Source organism: Manihot esculenta, chromosome 5, assembly GCF_001659605.2.
Source record: "Manihot esculenta cultivar AM560-2 chromosome 5, M.esculenta_v8, whole genome shotgun sequence".
Classification (NCBI taxonomy): domain Eukaryota; kingdom Viridiplantae; phylum Streptophyta; class Magnoliopsida; order Malpighiales; family Euphorbiaceae; genus Manihot; species Manihot esculenta.
The window spans coordinates 6,077,163-6,095,297 of record NC_035165.2 but is presented as its reverse complement, the minus strand read 5'-3'; the positions used below and the strand labels follow the sequence as shown (position 1 = coordinate 6,095,297).

General features: G+C 34.9%; 1 protein-coding gene across 7 annotated transcripts; it reads right to left on the bottom strand.

The window, feature by feature from the left end:
* Window positions 1–42: 42 nt before the first annotated feature.
* LOC110615328 (protein HUA2-LIKE 2) lies at window positions 43–18,101 on the bottom strand. Of its 7 annotated transcripts, XM_021757171.2 has the most exons (16): window positions 17,647–18,101; window positions 16,640–16,716; window positions 11,143–13,245; window positions 10,387–10,849; window positions 9,856–9,964; window positions 9,664–9,776; window positions 9,387–9,574; window positions 8,830–9,295; window positions 8,309–8,732; window positions 8,023–8,202; window positions 3,284–3,348; window positions 3,132–3,208; window positions 2,969–3,030; window positions 2,179–2,297; window positions 416–583; window positions 43–293 (listed from the first exon to the last, which is right to left on the bottom strand). In XM_021757171.2, exons 1-16 carry the CDS (start codon window positions 17,767–17,769, stop codon window positions 261–263), a joined length of 4,770 nt encoding a protein of 1,589 aa, XP_021612863.1. In that variant the 5' UTR covers window positions 17,770–18,101; the 3' UTR covers window positions 43–260. The 7 variants fall into 7 exon arrangements, with proteins under 7 accessions (XP_021612863.1, XP_043812900.1, XP_021612859.1 ...); XM_043956965.1 differs by lacking the exons at window positions 43–293; window positions 416–583; window positions 2,179–2,297; ... (1 more) ...; window positions 3,132–3,208; window positions 3,284–3,348 and adding an exon at window positions 6,724–7,409 and having other exon boundaries at window positions 11,143–12,666; window positions 12,760–13,245; window positions 17,647–18,098; XM_021757167.2 differs by lacking the exons at window positions 43–293; window positions 416–583; window positions 2,179–2,297; ... (1 more) ...; window positions 3,132–3,208; window positions 3,284–3,348 and adding exons at window positions 6,724–7,409; window positions 7,834–7,885 and having other exon boundaries at window positions 17,647–18,097.
* Between the last annotated feature and the right edge of the window lie 34 nt (window positions 18,102–18,135).

Below are 18,135 nucleotides of genomic sequence, written 5' to 3'. Positions count from 1 at the left end.
TGCAACGGTCTCTAATGCAACCAACCATAACTAATACCTCAGTACAGAAAAGATGGCGTTCACATTGCTGGAAAATCTCAACCAGACGAATACAAGTGCATTGAAAAAATCGATAGGAACAGCAAATAAGCAAAACTATCTATCTACAACAATCTCTTACAGTTATTCTCTAACGTGCAAAACTGAATATCATAAATAAGAGATACCAATTGATAATATACAGTAACTAAGTCGGGGAATAGCATACGCATAGCCATTTCTCACTTTGCTTCCAATGCTTTCTGGATATCAGCCTGCACTCAGAAAACAAAAGATGAAACAGAGAAGCTTAGGTGTAACATTGACAACTATACACAAATGGATTGATCTCATGTGCACACTGAGACATATAGAGCAGTATAGAGAAAGGAGAGACCTCAAGGGACAAAGGATTGGTGGTTGTGTTGTAGCGATTGATGACATGCCCTTCCTTATTGACTAAGAACTTGGTAAAATTCCATTTTATGCTAGACCCAAAAACTCCAGATCTACTCGCCTTGAGGAATCTGTAGACAGGAGCTGTAGTCGGCCCATTGACGCGAACCTAATTATTGGAGAGTTTAGCATATTCTTGAGTATGTTCACTCTGTGCAAAATAGCTACATCTAGTTGAAGATGAGCATGTTGGTGAACGTTATGGAGAGAACGATGAGACATCAATCATAAGTGGAGTTATTGACAAGCACTCAAACAAATGCAAACGTACAAGATCTTATCTTTAGAAAATGAATTTCTAATCACGTAAAAATATAAGAAAAGGTTTCCCCGTCTTATCTGCTATTGTGCATCCTGCACACTCAAGTAAATGTTCTTCAAGAAGATTGGCAAGCCAAATGACCAACAACAAACTTATAGAGTAACAAGATGCTCTTAATTACTTAAAATGCTTCATTTTTTCCAAAGATTATTACTTGAACAAAATCTAAAGTGAATATATTAATCCAGTCTAAATACTTCCTGAAACCTGAACTGTCTAAAATCAGTATCTTACATTTATTTTGAATTCAACTTTCAGCCACTCGATAGAAGTAACTTAAAAACATTGAAATTTCCTTATTTATCTCTTATCAAAACATGGCACACATATTCAGCAACTGCTTCAAACTTCAAACATCTTTCAATCCTTCACATTTCCATACATCTTAAACAAAGATTAGGCATGCACAAATCTGACTGATGCTCTATACTCGATTTATATTGCAACTTTAATGGTTTCCAAGCCCTACTCTATGTAATCAATGTGACAGTCTGGCGACCATGCGAAGGGCAGAGTTTCCCTGAAGAAAAGTAGGAAGACACCCATCACTCATCAGCACATGCTGAGGGCATCCAACCTAGATAAATGTAACTAGGAGCTCCAGATAACCAGGGACCACTCTATGTTATCAAATACAAGGTTATAAAAGTACTCCACTTACAGATATGATGATCCAATATTGCCATAGACTTAACATGCTACACATTTATCATAAATGCTTAGAAAAATTTTGGTGATGAAAATAAAATTGATTCCAACCATCTAATCAATAACAAGCGCTCAATTTCAACTTTATTAGCTAACTTCCACCAATTTACAGACACCTTTACAACTTTTACATCTAAAATATAGCATTCAACCAACTATGATTCCATGATAATAACATGCATGACACACAAAAGAGACAATCTGGTTCGGAGTTGGAGTTGGATCTTCCCAACCCAGAACTGAGGTCGCTAAAAAATGAATAAACCTAAACCAGTTTTGAACCAAAAATGAAGATAAATTCAACCTTTATTCCTTTTTTTTTCCTACAAAGGAAAAGAAGATTGGTTTTGACCAGACCAAATCAAATCAGAACAAAAATCAAACCAGGGCTGGAATTGGAACTGAGGGGGACACTGTGATCTGGCCCTAGTTTCCCTGAACCGTGAACCAAAATTGCTGGTTCCAGCCTAGACTGGACCAATGGCCACTCCTATAACATTGCCTTGTTAAGTTTCTTTGGTAAAGGCAAAACAATCTTTGGACATGAGGGAGTCACAATCACTACTACTCAAATTAAACTTACTCATATTCAATTATATTGCAAATCATTAATTAAATTAAGCTGTCATACTCAATTATATTGTGAACATTATCAAAAAAGTGAACTCCAATACCTTATGAAAAATTGGATATTCTGCCTTATATCTGGTACAAGCAAACTCTTGTGCATCCTTACTTGTCCCTGGCTCTTGTTTCAGAAATTGATTACATGGAAACGCCAGGACTTCAAAACCTGATATTTCAGCCATAGATCTAAGGAAACTGTAAATAGTTTACCTTTTTTTTTAAAAAAAAAAGGAAAAAAGAAAAAAGAAAGGCATTCAATTGTCATCCTTGAATAAGGTCAAAGTTCATTTCATCCACCAAGTTTGGGTCCTACAAGAGAGAATCTGGAGACCACCCAATCTTCAACATTTTGAATGGAGTGGCAGCATTACTCGAACCTGCACCCTTGTGGTTGCAAGCTCAAAAAGTTATCAATGCACTAAACAGTGGGCCCTTCAATGAAGACTAGTTGATTACCTAGAAGGAATATGAAGGAAATACAGATTCCTTATCTCAAAATACTTTTAAAAATGACGGTAAGCTGGGGGATTTATAGTTTTCCGGACAAAGGCTCCACTGATTCCAACTGGCACTAGGAATTCATCCAGCAGCCTGTTAATGCTCATGCACTCCTCAATTCAAACAGAGATCAGCTTAGATATGTTATTAGAAGCTATTTAAAATGTGCAACAAGACAAAAACAAATTCCAAGAGAGATCGTTTGATACACATATTTCAATAATTTCTCCTTTAACTTCCCAACAAAATATCAACAGCAATCAAAATTTAGAGTTTCTATCCTACTCAAAAGTACACAGAAAAAAGGGGGAAGAAAAGGGGAAAAGGAAGCGAGAAAACCTTGGTCCTTATACTTGTTATAAAGATCAGTCAACTGGGTGTAATTCGAATCTGTAAATCCACTGCTCGAAAGAAACAAAAGTTCAGAAGAGTGAAATTCCTAAGATATCATCTTTAAAAATTAGAGAAAACCCAGAAAATTAACGTTGGAAAAGAGAAAAACCATTTGGAGGCGACATTAACCACGAGAAGAACCTTGCCTTTGTAGATGCTAAGGTCGACATCCTGACCCCGTGCGTCCTGATCCCAGGCCCACAAAAATGAGACAGAGGCATGCAAAGGTTCTAAATTGAAAAGAAGAAGAAGAAGTTTCACCTTGACACAGAATTGATGGATTGATTTCTCTGGGACAGATGGAGAAGCTCCCATTCCCGATCGAACTAAGTGGAAATGGAATCACCTAAAGGCTCAAACATCTTCTCGCTCGCAATTTTTCAACGGATTTATTTCCACCTCAACTGCCAAAATCATTGCTGCTTCGTTGATGCAATTTCTGTGGATCCCAATTTGTCCGCTGGCTCATACTTGCAATTTTTAGGAGTCGATGAAAATAACCATGAAATTTCTTTTCTTTTTTTTTAAAGGAAAATTCATATTGAAACTGAGAAGCAAATTACAAAAATATCAGATCTTTTCTATATACAACTTATTAAAAGAAACAATTTACATGATTAGTAAATGATGTTATATATTTCAAAAGGTTATTTAATCCAACTAATAATAAATAATGATTTCATCTCAAAATAAAATAATAAATGATTTAAATAGATTTTTTTAAAATTGCCAACTTGTCATTGACACATGGAATTTAAATAGATTTTTTTTAAAAATAAAAAATTCCATCTCATCCAAAAGAACTAACCATGGTTATTTAAAATTCCCTTAAAGAAATCTGAATCCCTTTTCATTTGAAATCCCTAGGTTATTTGAATCCCTTCCTCTTCCCTTTTCAAACTTGGTGGTTATTTTGGTGGTGCGAGGCTTACTGGTCCGTGGAAATTGTGACAGCAGGTATATTTGGACGGCATGGCAGCAACAATGGCTGGTATTTTAAAATCGACGGAAGTTTAGACGGAGTTTAGGAACAAAAATGGCACGTCGTTTGTTGTGTTTTATTGGCAGAGGATGGTGAGCACATCGGCGAAGGCTATAGCTGATAAGAAGACGACGGAGAAGCTGGTGAAAGAAGTGGAATTCTGAAGACGAGTGATGATACAATAATTTTTTGTGTAAAATTTTATGGGTTATAGCAAATTTGCAATGAATTTATCAAATTTATTGCTGAAACGATGTGGGTGCCATGCCCATGATGTTGGAGACTGTGATTGTTGTCCCTAGAGGGATACTGCTGCACTTGAGGTCTCTGTGCAGGTTCCAACAAAGTGGTGGTTGGATTAAACCCTAGTTGAGAAAGTAGAGAACGAGCAGATGCATCTGATAACAATGGGAGAGCTTGTGCAACCAAAGGGGAGAGAAGGGGATTCAGATAACTTAGGGATTTCAAAAGAAAAGGGGACTCTCATTGAACATATTTAAGTTTTAATTATGGTTAGTTCTTTTAGATGAGTTGGAATTTTTTATTTTAAAAAATATATTTAAATTCTGTGTGTCATGACAAATAAACAATTTTAAAAATAGTAAAAATTAATTTTATAAAAGAGAAATATCATGTAAGAATGTAGAATATTGTCAATATTTTAAGCATATTTTTTTACTTTAGTGACACGTATTAATTCTATCCAATAAATAATTATCAAAATAATTATTATCTGATATTATAAAGATAACAACTTTTTATATAATATAATATAATATTTTAAAAGATGAGCAATTTTTAATAATTTATTTTAAATTATAAATTTTAATAAAATTTATTATTTAATTTTTATGTTATGTGGAAATTTAATTTTTAAAAATATATTAAAATATTTTTTAAATTTTAAAAATTTATTTATTTATTTTAACTATTAAATATTTTATCATGTAATTTCTGTAGTTTAAAAAATTAATTAATATCTCAATTTTACTAAAAATATAATAATTAATTTTTTGTATTGAATGTATTTTTAATTTTTTTTAACAATTTATGCAATAACTAATTAATAAAATTTTAAAACTTTAATTTGAATATATTTTTTAAAATAAAAAATTAATTAATAAAGTTTCTTATAAGACAAAAGTTAAATAATAATTTTCTCCTAAATTTGATAATAAATATCAAAACCTCTAAAATAGAAAAATAACTAATATAAATAAGGATAATTTACACAACGATATTGAAGTTTTACTAAATCCACAAATTAATTTCTCATTAAATTTTTTTTAACAATTTAATTCATGACTTTCATCTAAATTTTTTGTAATAATTTAATTCATTACTTTCATTTTCATTTTCGTATAATAAAATGTCCTTTCCGCAAAAAAAAAAATAAATTATAGAGATTTAAATGCATATTTGTAATTGTCGATACGAGCGATTTATTAAAAACTTAATATCTAAATTAAATTAATAGATTTAATCAATACAATCGATGATTTATTAAGAACTTAATACCTAAACGAAATCAATAGATTTATATAAATTTTATCTGTTCAGTCGATAAACCTCACTGTTTAATCGGTACAATCGATAAACCTTACAATAAATTTTTTACTCAAAAGGCTCAATAGAAAAGCTGCTTTGAGAATACTCAATAAAGTATCAAAATCAAATTTATTCGATGAAAAATCTGCTCAATAGAGTGCCGGTCGATGATATTTACAATGAATTTTCTGCTCAAACAATAGAAGGATCAATAAGGAGCTGTTTCGAAAATGCTCAATAGAGCATCAAATTTGAGTATGCTCAAAGAAGGATCTACCTAAGAACAACGATGGAAATTCAAAACAAAAAAGCTGAGAAGTTTTCGGTGTTTGGATTATTTAATTGTTTATTGAATAGTTTTAATAGTTTTTTTTATTAAAGGGCAATTCAATTATTTTGTTTCATATTAAAAATAATTTAACCACTTATTTAACTTAGAAAAAAAATTTATAATTTAACAGAATAACGAATTAATTATATTATTTCTAAATTAATTATATTATTTCTAAATATTGAATTAAGTTGTTACAATATAATTACTTTATGAATTTGATCAAATCACAAGAGGTCTCTGTAAGTTACCCTGTAAATAACTACCGTTAATCATTTCCAAGATTGAGAATAAGCTACCCAGTAATTTATGCATTTTCTCAACTATTTCTATTTGCAGCGAGAAAGCCACAACCTATCCCCGAAGCAGTTATAGGGTTCTTCGACCATGCAACGCATTATTCACAAGTATACTCAAAACCATTGAGGGCTTCACACGGGAGACCCCTCCAATTATACCCTTTTAATGGAAGTACAACATTGTATAATCCTCTCCGAACATAGCTTCCTATTCCTCCTTAAAAATCATCATTCCCAACAGAACCTGTAACTGGTATGTACCAGACCTGCATCTGTTGAAGCTCATCATCAGTTTGTCTTGTATGCATATGTATGTATGGTTGAAACATGCTCTGGCCTTCCACAGTTTTTAACCGGTGGCACTCATTGAGTCATACCAAGGTACACAGCAACTAACCACCCAAACTAAATTAAACTAAATTTCACTAAATGTGTCTAATGCAACCTACCTCATAAGCAATGCTGAAAGGGAAGTGAAATACAAACGTTTCAGCAATTCACAATTGTCATTTCATAGCATAACCAAAACACCAACAGAATATTTACCCCAGAAAACTACAATTGAAGTTCCTGAAATTAAAATTTTCTGTTCCAATGAGTTGTAATATATACAACCAATCTACAATGTGCAAATTCAGTAGCTAGACACTTGGCTTCTATCACACCAAATGATTTTCACAGATTCAAGTGAACATATTTGGTTTCTAGCTCTTGCTAACAGCCAGCACTATGAATCAGTTGATAAAAATGATAGTTGATTGTCTTACCCTGAATTCTGAATTTCTGATCCAGCTGGGCCAGGAAAATTCTTCCACTGCAGACCGGAGAAAAAGAAAGAAAAAAAAAAATTACAGCTGACGGAGCAACTATTTGAAGAGGCTAAAAAGCTGTTTCAAATGGCCCAGCAAAAATTTTGATAGAATTCCTATAAGGCTTTCCAACAAATAAATTATGCTAAGATACAAGAAAATAAAAATTGATACAAGAAAGTCTAGGATATGGTTACAGCTCTCCAAATCTCCATGATGACTGTCTAACAGCCCTCTGCATTCCGCAAAGAGTTGATAAAATACATATATACAACCAATGAAGCATGTCAAACTCGCACCGATCTTCTGAGCCAAATTCTCAAACAATCCCTTATATGTAGAACACTGCACAATGAGCATTGACCCAAACAGACTCGCTCTCCTTAACAAGCCGAGAAGCCAGGCAAAAAAATGGATTCTGACAAATACAAAGCAGAATACAAATCAACAAGGGAAATTTTTGAGAAACACAAACTCCTAAAAAAAAGAACAAATGCAATATATATAGGCTAAATGCATACTTGCATGCCTATACTAACACTTTTAGCTATCAGACACCTCAACTTTAATCGTGACCTATTAAACTCCTAAACTCTATAAAAATATTACTTTTAAACACAATTCGGGCAAATCCATGGTTTTAAAGTTGTGTTTAAAAGTAAATTTTTTTAAAAAAATAAGTTTAGGTGTTTCAAAGTAAATTTTTTAAAAGTTTAGGCGTTTATTAGGTCACAAGTAAAGTTGTCTGTGTCTAATAGACAAAAATACTAAAGTACAAGTACACAATTATGTTTTCAGCCTATATATATATATTAATCTCAGCTGAGCAGCGGAAATTTTACCAGTCTCAGCTGAGCAAGGATGTTGCTCATCTTGGTCGCCAAATACTTGAAGCTGAACAAAAGAAAGATATGAGATTTTCCCAGTTACTGAAGATCTAGTACATAAAGAACAGTTAAAAAGGGGGGGGGGGGGGGAAGAAGATTCCATTTTGCTCTCAAATTAACACAATGAGACAGAAAATAACACACCTCTATTTGACACTGGAATTGCCCTTTCAGGTGGAGGTCTAAAAGGCATGAAGTTCCTATGATGTGTCCCCCGGGGAGGAAATGACCATTCCTGATGAGGAATTCTATTCGGTTCTCTAGGGGGGCCACCATAAGGACCAGGTGGGTGAGATGCTCTACTTTTATCAGGATGCCGTGGACCTATGTGGGGAAAATGGTATTGACAATAAGATAAAAACACGAAATACCATACAATGAATTAACATGTGCATAAATCTCTATAAACTTTCAGATAAATTAAAATTACCAGGAAAAGGAGGTGCAGGGTATCTCCAGCCGTCATTCATTTCATATGGGACTGGTCTCATTCTGTCGTGGTTATTATAGAAGTTTCCACCATCTGCACTATGTGATGAGTGGAATCTGTGGTGGTAAGGAGGTGGGGTCTCTCTCCGAGACTTCACATGCTGGCCAGCCTGAACATAAGAGAAGTGATTTGAAGTTGGTGGGTGTGGAGGCCTTGGAGGATAAGCCTTGTGGTGGAAGTTTGGTCCATCTGTGTGCACTGGAGGTACAGAGTAACTGTTGAAAGAGTTCGAGTCAAACTGCTGCATCTGCATCTGATCCCTGCATTCAGGACCATGGTAATGCACCCCATTGGAGATTGATGGATTCATTCTTGGTGCTTCTGGCTGCTGATCCACAGATTCTCTAGCATCATCATGCATATTCTGCAAATTTAGTTCAATCAGAAGAATGTCTCTGAATATCTGATATATGCCATCCTAGGGCAATATGGTAAGAGAGTAATCAAGTATAAATGCTCACATGTGAATTTGCATAAAACTTTGAATCCACATATGGATCAGGCATTCCACATGACTGTGGGGCAGCAAGAGGTGGTGGTGGAGGTGGAGGCGGAGGGGGTGATGTTGGCAATGGTGGTGATGATGGTGGCACATCCTGAGGCAGAGGAGGGGCAAAAGGCAGTGGAAAATGCTGTTCTAATTGATTTTGCAAATGCCCTGAAGAATTGACCACAGCAGTACCACCGGTAGAACTAGTTTCAACTTCACAAGAGGGAGCCACATCCTCCATTTCAAGCTCCCCATCAACATCTTCCAAGATGTGTGTGTGCTTCTCTGCTGCTGGAGTGGTCTCAAGCTCTTCAGGGGTTTCATAATTATGTTCAGGAGTGACAGCCTCAAAACTCTCTCCATCAGAATCACTTCCTTCATCTTCATCCTTAAGCATGCGAGGCATACAAAATCCTGGAAGCTGAAAACTTGAATTGCTGATGCAACAAGAAATAACTTGGTCAAATATGTTATACAACTTCAATGATATTAAATGCCACAGAAATAAAAATAAAAAAAAATTCAAACCTTCCATATTCATCGACAAGCATACCCTCCATGTCCCTAACAGGATCATCTAAAGCCCTTTCTGTTCTAGCTGATCGACGAGAATAAGCACCAGCAGAAGATGAACCACCTAATGCATCAAGTTCCCGCATATGATGGCGAATAACAGACTCCGGAAGGATCTTTCTTTCCAGCCAAAGCCTTAAAACCTATAAAGAAACACAAATGCAACACATCAACCAAGATATAAAACAAATGACGCAAGAAAAAACCATGCAATAGAAAATCCAAAACTCGCCTTCAAACACTGCCTCCGATTTTCCAGTGCGAAACTTCCAGGAGGAGCAGCCGCTGAAAGTAAGCGTGTTAAAACTGATTGAATAGCTGAAGGGTATATGCCACCAACATCACCTGGAAATTCAAGCACAACATGAACAATACTTATCAGGTTTCTACATATCAAAATTAATGACACAAATAATCAATTTACCTTTCAAAGCTCGAGAGCATTGAGTGATAGAATCCACAAGGAAGAATAAATCCACCCTCCTATGTAAACTTGACTCATTTTCCAAGTTGTGGGTTAAAATCTCCACTACCTAAGTTTTAAAGACAGCATCAGTAAAGAATTTATGGTATGAGTATGCTTTCAATGCAAGTTATGCAACTAAATCATTGTTATAAGGATAAAGCAAATAAACTTCAAGCAGACTTGTCAAAACATTCTCACTCCCATGTGAATATACATAAAAAAAAGTGTAACCTCAATGTACATACTAAGAACAGGAATATTGCAAACTAACTCTCTAGGTAAGTTAGCAAAGCAAGACAAATAAGAATTCCACCAATGATCCATAAAATCTTTCTAGAAAAAAATTAATAAAGAAAGCAAGACTCTAACCTTATAAGATAAAGAGTATAGCCCTATTCTCTTCTTCCTAATCATTTTTTTTATAAAAAAATGGGATAATATACCTAAATATATACCAACTATTCTCTCATATTAGCATCACTATCTCACCTTAGTAGAAAGGCCAAACTTTGCACAGTCAATGGCTATGCGAGTTGCTCGACCAATGCTCTCTTTCGTCCTTGTTAATGAACCAAGCATTCTTTCGAAGGATGATAGAACAGCCTGTGCTTCTGCATAATTACTCCATTTGCCAACGGATTTTGTGTGTTGCAGCACTGCCACTGATTCCATTTTTTCTTCGTTAATCGATGTGCACACAGTTTTCTGGTGACAACGATTAGGGCTGGAGCATTGACTATTTTGAATAAAATTAGCACTTTCTGAAGTAGATACATGGCATGTTGAGGTTGTGGGTGGCGATGTTTGAGCAAGCAATTCTACTCCATCAGCTGGCATTGGACTTGAGTGCGACGCCCTTTCATTCAAATGATCATTAGAAATAGAAGCATAATTAGTTTTCTCTTGTTTTTTCTCATATTCGACTTTTGCCTCCTCACACCTAAGATAGAAACTGGAACAAATAAATATATTTGATTTTAAGGGATGAAAGAAAATCTCAGATAAACATATAATGTTAATTTTTCAATCCCACAATGGCTGCTGTTAGATATATTCAGATTTTTAAGGAGACTAAAGTAAATTATAAATTTAGATAACTGTATGCTCATGCCTTAACTCAAAAAGGAATACTCTAAAGGAATGAACATTATGAAACAATATGAGTTCTCCATAAAAACTATTAGCAATTTAGCATATACTTGCAACCATAGCAGGGAACAAAGCCAGAAAAAAATGGACACTTACACGCCATTGACTTGGTTGTCGCCATCAGCTAGAGATCTCAATGACTCGGTATTCTCACAGCCAGTATCCTCAGCACTGTATGGAAACACATTAGAACCGTTCTCAGAAGAACCTTTAGCAGTTTCATCAACCTGTGTGATGAGACTTGGACTCATTTGAGAATGCTCCAAAACATCTTTATTGTGATTTTCATCTCCAACATCCCTTGACTCGATGTTTTCAGAACCTATTTCATCCTTGAGAAGGAACAACTGATCAAATGAACCATGATTGGATTGCAGAGTGCCTTCTCTTCTGTCAAAATTTGGCATGGAGTCTTTTGCATTTTGTTGAATGGTGATAGAAATAGTGTCACCCTCAACACATGATCTGCCAAGGTCATGATCCAAGGCCTCTGTCAAGACACCTTCATAATGCTCTTGGCTATCAGAACTTTCAGTTGGTTGATTGCAGATGTCCGCTTTTAATGGTGCTTTTATAGCTTCCTCTAAGACTCTGTTTGAGCTGGAGCATAGTGCAGAGGCCCTACAGCCAGGAGACTCTATGCTTTGCTCTCTAGCACAATTACTCCGTTTTCTGTTAATAGACTTGCACAAGGAGTCATTTATTGATGTTTTCAGGGTTGATATATCAGCACATGCCTGACCTTCTTCAGCAGCATTTGCAGACATGGCTTCTAGAGCACGATGAAGACGTTTGGATGGAGGTAAAGCAGCTTCACCATCTGCTGAACAGCCAAGAGATTGATGCTCCTTAGCAATTGAAAGCAGAGGCCTGTTCCCTAGAGTTTGAGCACAGCCCTTCTGAGGTGATGCATGATCTAAAGCTTCCTTTACTGAAAATGAACCTTTATCAGCTGAACAATCATCTTGGAACTTACAAGGAGGGCCAATATGCTCCAACGTAGTGACTGCAACTTCCCCAGAGGTTCTTTCTTCAACTTGACATAAGCCATTGTGTGCCTCAGCAAAATTGACTGCAAATTCATCGGATGTCTTTTCTTCCCCATGAGAAAAAACACTGTGATCTTCCAGTGATGATAATTTGCCCATTCTAACTCTAGCTCGTTTCACTAGTGGCAAGTGCTCATCTCCATCATCTTTGTTATGCCTCTCACTCAAGTTTTCGCAAGCCCACTGTGAATTTTGGCTGCTACCAGGCACTCCAGCATCCAAATCTGCCTCTGTTTCCAACCTGGCAGGTCGCTCATTTGCTTCATTAGTCACCCGCTTTCTGTTTGGTTTCCGTTTCTTCTTGATAAAAACAGCCTTTATTTGAAAATCAAGCCCTTTGCTCAACTCAATATCTGCTTCCAAACCATCAACATCAGTTTCGGAGTGCTCAGGTTTACAAGCACTGTCTACAGTGCTGCCTTCATTCAGACTCAGAGAATCAGAATCAACTGTTACAATTTCAGAGCCATCATCTTCAACACTTCCATTTGAAACAAAAGCAGATGAATCCACATCATCCAATTCAGAGGCACATGGTGATTTTCTAAATCGCTTGTTCCTTCGCAGGGACCTGTTTAGGATTACTTCAGTTGATGCATCAACTGCACTCTGTTTACAATCATTCGATGGCATTATGAAGTTCTGGAATCTAGAGGATACCAACCTTATAGACCTTTCAACTGATGAATCCTTTTTCTGTGTGGCACGTTTTCTAGACCGTAAGCCTCCAGATCTTTTCCTTGAAGTGTAAGTAGTTATAACAGGTTTTGCTGTGGCCGCCAAATTATCATCAGGCTGCTGCAATGAGGCCTCTTCATCATGCAAAGAACCAACTTTTGCCACATCCGGAGCAACACTGCTTGCAAGGCTAGTGTCACGTCTCACTGTAACAGTTACTTCGGAAGTTTCAGTCTGATCCTTCAATTCAAAGTTTGCTGATGACTCCATTGAATTCCCACCATTTACAAGTGTAACTTCATTACCAGAATTGAGATCATCAAATTGGTCTGGTTTCTTAGACTTTTCATAACTGTCGATAATCTCCTGCACTGCACGAACAAAATCTGCACCCTTTCCTTGACGTTTAACCAAAAGAGATTGCTTCTTCTCTTCAGTAAATGCTTCAACATCAGCAGGGTTGCAGAAAGCTCTGCATGATAACATATCCATCAAAATAAAGCAAAACTTCAATAAACAGGAAATTTCTCAATACTCACATGATAATGATAGCATCAAATATTCCCGTAGCAAAGATACTCTAGTTGCATGCCTAATCATAGTCATAAAACATGCTACATCTATGCACAAGATTGACCAATGAAAATCAAATTAACAAATTAGCCATATAACCTGCAAAAATTTCTAGAAAGATAAATGAGCCCTGCCACCCCCACCCTCCACCCCAAAAAAAAAAGCAGAAAAAAACCACCCACCAAAAGAAAATAAATGAATAGAATAACTACTTTTCATGGCCATTTCACCATTGATCACTCCAATCTCAAGACCAGCATACAAATTACAAACTGCAATGTATCTTAATCTCACTAATGCAGGAAACCACACTAATTCCATAATCAACCCCCCCCCCCAAAAAAAAAAACCAAAAAACAAATAAATAAATAAAAGAGCAAAAATGTCTACTTCATGAACTGATCATAATTACCTTTACCTAATTAACTCCCCCCCCCCGTACCACAATATGAGACACACATCCCAGAACGAGGTAGGCCAGCTTTCCAAAATGCTTCATTAAACATCCATGTTCAGTGATATAGGGGTTCAGGTTATTGATTTTGCTTCTCTTTCCATGGGAGCAAAAAGCCTAAAGGTAAAGAATAAAAAGGAATAACATAAAAGAAACAGACAAGCAGCCATACCATAGAGAAGAAGATGAAACGTCCTGGTATATGGTAATGATTAACTATCAATTTTGAGCAGCTAGCAGTTAGTGGCCAACTATTTACAAAAAGTATTGTAACTAATTACAAAACCTTAGGTAATTTTGCAGTTGAAGCAGTGGTCAGGCTAAAAAATAAAAAAATAAAAAAATAAATAAGAACCTTTTTGTTTTATTATATATCACACAACAAATTGTATTTATTATGTATGAATGAATTTCTTCCTATAAATTAACTTTTAGCAATACATAAATATGCAAGTATAGATTTACTATCTAATATTCCTATATTTTAGTTAATTATTTCCATAATTTTAATAAGTTAATATGTATTCAGCCATATGAATATGAATACATATTAAAAACTGAAAAATACAAATAAATACTGTTTTACTGAAACTATTTTTCTTATTTTTAATTACAAGTCAATATGATTACAAAAAAAAGGGCTAATTTAGGTTTAAAATAATTCATTCTAGCCTTTCGTTTCTAAAGGCTGAGATTTTCAGTTTTAATGAAGAACTAGCATTCTGTTATAAATTCAAAAGCTGGCATTCGCAAATACAAAAGCCAGGTTTTAGATTTACCATATCAGAAACTTGTTTTCAAAGATTGATCCATCAACAGCTCATCACTAGAGAGCAAAAGCTAAACCAAATGGGCACATAGAATCCATGGTAGAGACAAGATGATGAATCCATCACACTACCAGACTTAATCTTTTTATGGTTAGATGGCATTAATGCTCACTTTGGAAGAATAAATATAATTTGGGGGGGGGGGGGGGGGAAGGGCAGAAAGCAATTACATTTAGTAAAAATTAAAAGAAATCAATTTCAAGTTGGCTAATTATTAGCTCTATATCCAATAGTCTAATAAAGATTTTAGGAGCCTTTTTACAGTAAATATTGTAAAAATATTCTTATCAAAACAAAATTGTAAAATATTTGCATTATAAAAGATGAAGAAAATAAATAAATAAAATTGAGTTATGAAACCAGATATAAAAATTTATGCAATAAATGACCCACAAACAGTACAAGTGTATTTCATGTACTGTTTACTTAAGTGGCATACCCATAGTTGTCAAATCAAGAATCAAGATCTTCATTTTGTAAACAAATAAATCACAAAGTTCAATAGAAATTTTCAAAATTAATTAAATTGATGTCTTAAAAGTTTATGTAGAAAAATGTCAGTGACATACTTTGATAAACATAGAATTATTGTTTAATTTAATTATTTAAATGTTTTTAATAGAACAATATACTCTTATATGGTAGATGTGTACTAAAACTCTCATTTAAATTTGATCAAATAATTAAAAAAATAGTGGATTAAAATAAAAGGTCAAAATATACTGGTACAAATGTGGTAATTTGCAAACTATAGTTGGATAAGTAAATTAACAAAAATATATATATATATATATATATAAAACGAAAGAAGAGGGAGAGGGAAAAGAATGGCTGGTGGAAGAAAAAATAGCCAACAGAAGATTTCATATGCACTTCTTATAATAAAAATAAAGTGAAAGGGGAGGATTTCATTTGCACTTATAATAAAAACAAAATGAAGCCTTAACTTTTGAAGCTACAGGTCTAACAATCATCTAGAAAATGAATAGACTAAATCAACCCTCTAGAAAACGAATAGACTAAACCAGTGGATTCATATTGATTTGCCAATCCACTATCAACTCTTCCTATTTGGACACAAATCAAATACATATATAATTCACCCTATAAATTTGAATCGCTTGGATGGGGATCAAATCGAATTATTCTCATAACAATGGACTTACAATGGTACAACATTTACAAAAATTTATTATAAAAAAAGAAAGCAAGCAAATCAACAAAAGACCATCTTAAAAGAATATAAAGATCTAAACACAACTAGAAGAAATGTTACCAACTAGTCAAACACAAAAACATAAAATATATTATTTTTCACACACAGTATCAAATTTATATCCCACACTCAATTAGATTAAATATTTCACTTTCAACGACTTCAAGATGATAACACTGATGCAATAATACCAAAAAAAGGATTAAAAAAAAATGAGTGCATTCATAGGTAGTAAAAGAAGCATCTAAAAAATGAACTGAGGATGAGTCAAGCGAGGGATGATTGAAATGTTGTTGCCACATCTAGAATTTTATATCCCACATTCAATTAGATCAAATATTTCACTTTCAAAACCTTCAAGTTGGTAACACTAATGCAATGATACCATAAAAAGGATAAAAAAAACGAAGTACAGTCATGACTAAGTAGAAGTAACATCTAAAAAGTAATTGAGGATGAATTAAGCAAGGGGCGATTCCAATGCTTGGCAACATCTAGCACATCTTGGCATGCATAGGGGCGCAATGGATTGAAATGTCATCATTCAATCACTCCTCTTAGTAACCACAATCTAAAACCATGATGGGGAATCCAAGATCAAAACTGAGCATTATTCAACAATCCACCATAAGCACTCCTTAACAACTATCTATATTGAAGAAAAATCCCTTTCATTTCTCATTCAATTTCCAACAACAAACATTTTAAACTTAGAGCAAACTCAAAGGGATTATCTCAGCAAAAATAACTGGAAATCAATGCATCAAACTATAAACATTGATAAAAAGCTTACATTTGCTGCGTGCCAAAGAAGTAGACAAGTACTTTCTTCCAATCAGCTGGATATCCCCACTTCTCCGGCTCACTTACCTGGCATCAGCAACCAAATAAATAAACTTGATGGTCGACATGCAGATGGAGAATAGAAACAGAATGCTCATTTTTGTTAGAATTAGTATACAAAGATTATGTGAGTGGCTACTTCCAGCAAATAAATGCATTCAGTTAACCAAAAAATTCAAATTTCCCACAAAATCTTAGGCTTCTCTTGGAACTTTAGTTTTGAAAAAGCACTACTTCAAGTATTCTAGTTAGATGGTATTAAAAACTATTTTTATTGAATTTGAGAACGTTTTAGTTTTAAACTTATTATTTTTAGCCTAAAACTCATTATAATGAACTGAGTCAAAGTGCTAGCGATGTGATAGTTGGCTCAATAAAAACTCTTCTCATCTTAGCTCATTTTCAAAAGAAACCAAGCTTGAGCGTATAGATATTGGGGCAAGTTTGAAACAAGTCAAGCAAGAGTTCAGCTGGAGCTTGAAAAATTTTTTATGCATCAAACTTGAGCTGTTCAAAATCAACTAGGTGCAATTACATATCCGAATAAAAGAGTACAGTTCCAACAAATGAGAAATAAAATAAAAATAAAGTAGTTCTTAATCTCAATGCAACACGGGCGTTTTTTTATGGCAGCAGAACTAATTAAGAGGATTTGAATATAAAGTCTCCAAGGAAGTTACTCTGCCAAAGGCGACTAAATTAAACTAGTAAACATCAATAAAGCTAGCAGAAAATCCGCAATTAACGTCCTAAAAGAACCTAAACATTCTGTTGAGATTCCACAAGACGAAGACAACTGGTAGTAGTATGCAACCTAAAAGCCTTACTAAATCAGAGATTCAAAAGAAAAACAAGAACCAAAGGTATAGACAAACGTACATGAACACTTGGAATACCATAAGCATACCCATATGTAAAGATAGAGCCAATATAAATAGATATATGTGTAGGGCATACCGTGGCTGGCCAAGCTGGAAATCCTTTCACTTTCGCGAGGACAAGATCACCCACCTTCCATTGGCGACGGGCAGCCGCAGCGGCAGCAGCTTTACCGGCGCCCCTTCTGCGATTCGGCCCCATCTGAGAAACACGGTGCTGGAATCAAATTCTGGCACACGATTCCAACAGAAGTGAAGACTCAAATCCACTGATGAGCCAAAATAGCCCACAAAATGGAGCAGTTCGGCACAGTCTAGGGTTTTGAAGACGCGATTTAGGTAAGCAATTAGCAGGCATTGAAACGCATAAACCACAAGGATAGAGCGAGTAGTAAGGCAGTAAAAACCCTAATTCCCCGAGAGAGACAAAGAAGAGAGAGAGTAGGAAGAGTCCAATTGGGAGTTCTGTTTGTGTTTTGTGGAAGACAGAGTGATATGAGGAGGCTGCTAAAGTGCGCAGATTGAGTGTAGGTTAAAACTTGGAAGACGGCTAACGTGAACAGGATGT